The sequence below is a fragment of the Salvia splendens genome, chromosome 19 (assembly GCF_004379255.2).
Source record: "Salvia splendens isolate huo1 chromosome 19, SspV2, whole genome shotgun sequence".
Taxonomy (NCBI): Eukaryota; Viridiplantae; Streptophyta; class Magnoliopsida; order Lamiales; family Lamiaceae; genus Salvia; species Salvia splendens.
Window position 1 is genome coordinate 24,427,101 of NC_056050.1, and position 7,673 is coordinate 24,434,773.

Below are 7,673 nucleotides of genomic sequence, written 5' to 3' on the forward strand. Positions count from 1 at the left end.
CAAGATGAAAACAAAAGAAAAGTCCAGTTTTGGGCCACAAGAATTGCAGCCTGCAAAATAGTGATGCAGAGCTGCCCTATTCTACATGGGCTATTTGTCCTAAGGTGAAATAATTTTTATAGTCGTTATTTATTCTTCAATCATACAAATATGCTAAATTTTTCAAAAAATAATTATTTCGTGAGAAAATTCGACCATAGTTTGTGATACCATTTCTGGTACAATAGTGAGATGTTTGTTATTCAGGGCTGAAAATAAATTATTTATCCACTCCTCTGAAAACACTGAAGCTCGTTTGTCTCACATGGTTTTCTTCAACTATATACCTTTATAAATTTCCTAGCATAACTATTTATACTCCAAGCTTTTTTCCCCTCGAAATGTTTCACAATGTTCAGTCATTAAATTCGTTCAATATTATTGAAGTTTTTATTTCTAGGAACATTTTTGTATTTTTATATTATTTTTTCGTTCAATGTTCAATGTATCAAAGCACTCATCTTTCATAATTAGTTTTGATACATGCATAACTTTGCACAAAGCATAATACACATCAAGAAATTTTGTCATAATTGGTTTTGATAAATGCATAACTTTGCACAAAGCATAATGCACATCAAGAAATTTTGCAAGTGTGTCAAGGAAATTATTGATCCAATAATCATCCGAAAGTGGAACAAAAATAAGAAATCCATTTCAGCAGCAAAAACTCAAGAAAAATTCATTGATTTTGCTTATGAAGACTCGATTTACAATCTATATTTATGTATCACATTGAATAAGTCATCACAACTTATTACCTCTATGTAGATCACTGGAGCAATTTGAGGGTAATAACTTCTCCCATAGGACAACTTCATGCACATTTGAACCTTTTTTGGACTCACTTTCATTTGCCCAATAAAACGCAATCAATAATATGAGAATGAAAAATTAGAAAAGACTGAAAATGGGTAGACTATGGTGTGTTTGCATTAGAAATTCTACAGTGAGACATAAGAAACTATACTATTGGCCTCATCTTCTCATTATTAACAGTTTCCATGCTATTCTTTGAGATGTATGATACCATCACATGCTAGAGTTCCCTCAAGATCCCCGATAATTCGAGAAATTCGAACTTCAAGGCCCCTCTGAACTTCTCTGAAGAGTGTTCTGATACTATCTGCAAATCTCTTCATGTCGAAGCTCTCAGGTTGATCGATCCTTTCTGCAAAATCAACAAATCCAGAGGCAATCTTGGTTTGAACCTCCATCAGTTTTTGTCCTGTGGCAACTGTATATCTCTGTAACTGAAAGGTTTCTTCAAGAAAGTGCTCGAGCCTTTTGGTTTCATCGTCTGTTCTTGCAACAGCAGAGCCCCGGCAGCTCAGATTCAGGTTTTTCTCATCCTGCACATTTCAGAAAAATCTAGATTTGGGTTATTCATGCGTAAAATGAGGTTGATGTGTTATAATAAGGTTGATTCATACCATTCTTTGACAGAGTTCATCGATTTTCCCCTGAAGTGACTGGTATCGATCAGCCTGCTTATTTAGGAGTGATGTGAAGGCATATAATGCCTTCACTGCAACATCCGCGTTGTTGTTTTTGCTGTCTTCTTGCTTCCCCATCAACCTCTCAAGCATTAGAAATTGCTGCTTAAGCCTCTTGATCTTGTACGAGACTCCAAGAGCATGGATATCCAATTTCAACGTAGAGTTACTCTTTTTACTTGTTCCTTCGCCTGCTGATGTCGTTGTTTCGACATTCGCTGTGTCATCTGAACCAAGACTCCCCTGTCTGACATGATTAGGTTCTAAGTATGCAGCTTTCCCATCTTGGAACTCCTTATGTGGGTATTTAAGCGTCAGAACTATATCCTTGAGCTGCTCATCAGCCGGAATTTCATGCACCTTTTCATCCTCGGCCGCTGGAGGAATTTCTTCTGTAGCAGCCTTCATCTCTTGCCTTCGCTTCCCTGGTTTCCTTTTGATGACCTTGACGCTCGACCATACCGTGTTATGGTCCACAGCTGCGTTTTGTGGAGAGGATTCGAAGTTCAACTTCTGGAGATTTGGAGGATTGAACTGCATCAATAGCTGCTTTTTTAATGAATGTAATTCTGTCTCGCGGTCCAGTAGTAAAGCTTCGAGCCTCGTATTCTCCTTCCTCAGCTGTGTAATCTCATGATCCGTCCCTTCGATGTGTGACTGCAACCTCTTTAACTCTATTTCCATGCTCAACAAACGCCAACGCAAAGCTTCCAACTTTTCGTCCTTGAGCCTTAATTCATCCACAAAAGCATCTATTTCAAGGTTATGCCTTTGCTGAAGTGCAATCACTGTCTCCGAGTTCGCCCAGTTCTCCAAGCGGTCGAAATCAGCTATGGACTCTAAAGTTTCAAAATGAATAACAAAAAAACAAAAGAACTAGTTACAAATTTAATAGGCACAAAGAGGAGTTATTAACAAAATTGATGTATAAGTGTCTTGGGAAAGCAAGTTTAATGCTTAGAGGTCTTACGTGGTTCATCAGTTCGTGCAGTCAAATACGGGCCGTTTATTAGATTAGCTTCTGGTTGCTCAAACTTGCGATGATCACCCTCTGCTATTCTGCGGTTTCCAGCATCCAGCGACACTGTAGCCTTAAATTGCCCGCCTTTTCCGGCTGAGAATATATCTGACTTCACACTTACATGCTTGGACAACATGTTCCTTAGTGATTGCCTATCGTGTTTAGAGTCAGAAACTGTCTTCCATCGTGCTGTTTCTAGCTCAGATTGCTGTCTCTTCGTCTTAGATGATTTTACTTCCTTTAAAAGCTCAGCTGTATCCAGTTTCGATTTTCTCAGCATAGTCGACAAAATCTGGTCTTTCTGATCCAATTCTTGACGCATTTTAACAATTTCCATCGACAGTTTCTGTGCCATCAAGACAGTCTGCTCTTTCTGATCCAAAACTGAATCAAGCTCTTGCTTTGCTACATTGACCTGCCTAACAGCCCGACTCATCTCTGCTTCAAGCTGTCTCCGACTGGATACGAGCTCAATGAATGCTGTCTTATGCTTCAAGATTTCAGTGGCATGGCGTTGAGCTTCACGCTGTGCGTTCTCTCTCATCTCTTCCACAAGATTCTCAGCCTTCTTCACTTTTCCTTCGATTTCTACTCTCTTGAGCTCCACTTCCTCGACGGATTTGTCCTTCAAATGCATAATAGCTTCATTTTCCTTCAATTTTTGATTCAATTCAGCAATTGATCTTTCACTCTTCATCTTCACAACTCTCAAATCATTCATAAGGCCGCCGATTTGCTGCCTGAGCTTCTTTCTCTCATCGGACCAGCTCTGCTCCCGAGTGGCAACTATTCTCACAACTTTCTCGTTGGCTCTTGCATCCTCGCTTCTTCTCTTCTTCAATTCTTCAACCTGTTTCTCTGCATCCACGAGCTTCTGAAGAAGGTCGGATTTTATCCTCTCCGCCCCATCCCTTTGAACCCTCCACACGAGTAATCCTAAGAGATGACTACTCCCTTCAAGCATTCTAGTTCTAACTAGTGACCACTTATCATCACACAGTTCAGGCTGTGGCAGCAGCCTCAGAGCAAAAAATGCACAAGAAACACCAAACAACATCGGATACAACGTATCGATCCTGTCCTTGGATAGGACGGTGATGGAACCTGACATTCCCTTCTCATCCATCATCAGACCATCACCCAACAATTATAAGACCAGCCCAAATCTGGACAATTAAGTATTGCAATCAGCATACAAGAATTACCAAAATCAGCTAAAATTCAAAAATCACAGGCCGCAATACCTAAATCTCAATCACACTCCCACAGAAAATCATCACTAGAAACAATAAACAGAAAGCAGAAAATGAAACTAAAACACAAAATTTGAAAAGCTAAGAGTAAATCATCATCAGCTAGAAATTACTTACAAGAATTGAGGCCAATTGCTCATCAAACACTCTTCTCTGCCATCTCTCAGCTAAAGCAAGAACCCTCAATTCCCCTTTTCAACTAAACCAAGCAGCAGAAACAGAAAAGTGAAGAATATAATCCTTGACGAACCCTCAAAAATCATGGCTTTCTCCACGTACGAGCTCTGAAGTTCTGTTAAAAAGTGTCTAACAACTGAAATATAAGTGGGAAAAAAACACACTGATTATTCACCTACGCCTATTATAATATCTCTCTTTTCTAATTTCCAGAGCTGGCCCATGAAAACCCACTTTTTAGAAACACCTTTTTCGCTTCACATTTTCCTTAATCTTGGTTCAGTTTATGCTTCTGAATGTGTGAAGCAAGATGGGCCAGATTCTTGGCAGCTTTGTCAACACGGACACTCGAAAAAACAGGGGTACAAAGCAATCCTAAATCTATCTGGCATTTTATCAAACAGTTTATGTGTATTGTGATCTTTCCAGGTTGTCCTGGCTGTCAATCTCTCTCTCTCCACAGCCCCACAATATGGAAATACATATATATATATATATATATATATATATATATATATATATATATATATATGAAAATGAAATCTGTGATCCCAAAGAATATTTTCTCATCATTGCTATGATTATTCTCTACTTCGAGCTTGGATCAAAATTGAACGTTCCAACTAGATTAGTTTACTTCCTAAGAGGCGAGAAAAATGGGGCGAGGGTGGGGCGGTAGAGGCTTCGCCTCCTACAGGGCGAGGACGAGGCGATGGTGGTGGCGGCGGGGCGATCCGGGGTGATGGGGGGCGATCTATAGTGGGGCGACGGGCTATGGACGTCCGCCCCGTTTGAGTTTTTTATTTTTATTTTTAAAATTTTTTCGAAAATTATATCTATAAATATCACTCCTTCCCTTCTCATTATTTTCACACCAAACATTCCACATTCCATGCCGATTTGGTTGAAGAATATTTTTACACCAAACATTCCACATTCCAGACCGATTTGGTTGAAGAAGTTTGGGCACGTAGGAGAGGTGCCGGTACAGGGTGAACACTATTATGATGTTTAATAGATTAATATTTCGTTGTACTTTTACCCCCACTTTAATACAATGAAAATGTAGTGTTTAATTTTAATTTCTTCACTTATACCCGTTTTTTTATAATTACGTATAGTCCGATAAATTTAATTACTTATTATAATTGAATTAAAATTAAAATTGAAATTGGTTATTAAAATTTCGGGACTATTGGAAGCGTCCGTCTACAGTGGGCAGTGGAGGAAAAAATTGGGGCTATGGATAAAAGGTGGGACCGTGGAAAAAAAAAATGGGCGGGGCTATTGGGGAAGACTGCTGTAGTGGATGCTCTAATTAGGGCTGGGGAAAAATATCGAAAAAATGATATATCGCTCGTATCGTATTGAAAAATATCGAAAAATTATCGGATTTTCGATATATCGTAATTTTCGATACGAAACGATACCGTATCGTAAGTTTTCGATACGATAACGATATGAATTTCCTTATATCGCAATATATCGTTTTATATCGAATATACGATATATATCGATATTTTCGATATATCGTTTTATATCGAATATACGATATGTATCGAATATACGATATATATCAATATTTTCGATATATCGAATTTCGGTACGATATATCGAATTTCGGTACGATATATCGTTTATATCGAATATACGATATATATCGATATATCGAATTTCGGTACGATATATCGAAATATCGATACGATAACGATATAGATATCCTCCATATCAAAAGTTCGATATATCGAAATTCGATATATCGAAACTTTCGATACGATAACGATATGAAATTCTTTCATATCGATATTTTCGATACGATATACGATACGACGTTTTCGATACGATATATCGTATCGACCCACCCCTAGCTCTAATAGTACACTATTTTCTATAGATGTAAATTTGATTGAGATTGACCACCAACATCAGTTTCAAGATCATGGACCACTACACTTTGCTAAAATAACCTTAACTTTCCTCTATTAATTACTGGAGTTTGTATTATTCAAGTCACCTTATATGTTTGTTTTTTTTGGGTAAATTGGAAAAAAAGAAGAAGAAGTTTTTTGGCTTGTATCACAATTTTGAAAATCAGCCGGTAATACTATGAAGTTTGAATTTGTTCTCCCTATGATTTTTTGGTGAAATTGTATTTGATTTAAAAATCGAAAAATCATACATACAAGCTAGACTTATGAATTAGACAATGTAGACTTTGAAGGGGTAGGCAGCGGAAGCGTGCGCTCTAACGGATCACATAAAATTTTGATATATTTAGCAGATTATTTAGACAACATAAAATTCTGATCTATTTAGCAGATTATTTAGACAAATTCTATTCGCGTAATTTTCACATGTATCATGCTCATAACTTGAATTTAAACATGCTTTAGCACAAATATTCCCTAAAACAATCTTGCTACGGAGTTAGCCAATTTACCTTGTTGATTCACTGAAGAATCGAAGATGGCTCGCGTCTTCTCCACGTGAAGATCTTGAGTACTAAACAACGGAGCCCGGACTGTAATCTGATATCAGTGTAGGATGATCTCACAAGAGAATTAGAACTTAAATAAAGAAGGCATAAATTCTATCTCTCGGAGGAGAGGGACATCGTCCCCTGTGTGAATAGGGAGGGGGACGAAAATTTTGGAAGAAAATACAAGTGTATTTTCTTTCTCCTTTATTCTCCTATTTATATTTAGTCACATATTGGGCCCAGTCATGGACCTATGGAAGAATTTGGATATGACCTCCCCCAATTAGCTTTTTACTAATTAAATTGAACTCACAATTTAATATAAGCTTATATTGGAATATTACAAGCCGCCACTACAGAAGTAATATTGCACTGCCCATCCAATTCTGAAATTACAAGTATTACAGGTTTCCATTTGTTTGTCATCAATTTCTCGCGCTTAAAATAGAAACGTCCATTAATTAATCAATGTCTGCTATGGACTTAATTAATTAACATATTATTATCTCCAAGAGTGGACTTAGCAAGAAATGCTTATTTATTATTCATAGAGTAATCAAACTTCAACTAGCTAGGTTCCAAATAATAAAACCTTGTTTCGAACTCCTCTTGTGTACGTTATCAAACGAGACTCACCTCGTGCACGATTCGATATAATAGCAGTTCTAGCACCGCTAGATATTAATAACCACTACCCAATATATCAGGATTCTTGGGTTGCAAAAAACCCGCACCTTTTGGTAAGTTGAAGTTGAGCATAATCAATACCGTATGCTCAATGCTAACGTACATTGATTAAGAAATTAATTATCAAGACCTCGTCTTTCAGTAGATAGCATAAAGACTCGTCTTGCTGTTATATCCAATTCAGTGTTATACCACACCAATGTCATCTTATTTCAGTAAGGCTTAGAAATATGCGGACTGACATTGCTAGGTTGTGAAATTCTTATTTTTCTTTGTTCAGAACTGACCGTGTTACCTTAAAGTGGACGACGCCCACAACCGGCCTACTAAAACAAAGACTTAGACTTTATTACATTGCTTATACATTTAAATATGCAATAAACATCCATTAAATGTAAAACTTAACAACATCATGACAAAAATAATCTGTTTCATTCCTTTGGAAAATAACATATAGAGTTTTACAGTATTAATCACTCGAAAGGTGATTTCTAGTATACAAACTCTAACAGACTTATCAT

General features: G+C 37.3%; 1 protein-coding gene across 2 annotated transcripts; it reads right to left on the reverse strand.

The window, feature by feature from the left end:
• Window positions 1–933: 933 nt before the first annotated feature.
• On the reverse strand, window positions 934–4,430 carry LOC121780250 (myosin-2 heavy chain-like). 2 transcript variants are annotated; one of them, XM_042177791.1, is made up of 4 exons: window positions 3,927–4,430; window positions 2,506–3,722; window positions 1,473–2,374; window positions 934–1,391 (listed from the first exon to the last, which is right to left on the reverse strand). In XM_042177791.1, exons 2-4 carry the CDS (start codon window positions 3,683–3,685, stop codon window positions 1,047–1,049), a joined length of 2,427 nt encoding a protein of 808 aa, XP_042033725.1. In that variant the 5' UTR covers window positions 3,686–3,722; window positions 3,927–4,430; the 3' UTR covers window positions 934–1,046. The 2 variants fall into 2 exon arrangements, with proteins under 2 accessions (XP_042033725.1, XP_042033726.1); XM_042177792.1 differs by having other exon boundaries at window positions 1,271–1,410.
• Between the last annotated feature and the right edge of the window lie 3,243 nt (window positions 4,431–7,673).

Excerpts from the sequence above, each read along its gene's own strand:
- LOC121780250 (XM_042177791.1), bottom strand. The coding sequence starts at position 3,685 with ATGATGGATGAGAAGGGAATGTCAGGTTCCATCACCGTCCTATCCAAG. Across the intron at positions 2,375-2,505 it reads TGCACGAACTGATGAACCAC|AGTCCATAGCTGATTTCGAC; the intron begins GTAAGACCTCTA and ends TTGAAACTTTAG. Across the intron at positions 1,392-1,472 it reads ATGAACTCTGTCAAAGAATG|GATGAGAAAAACCTGAATCT; the intron begins GTATGAATCAAC and ends TGAAATGTGCAG.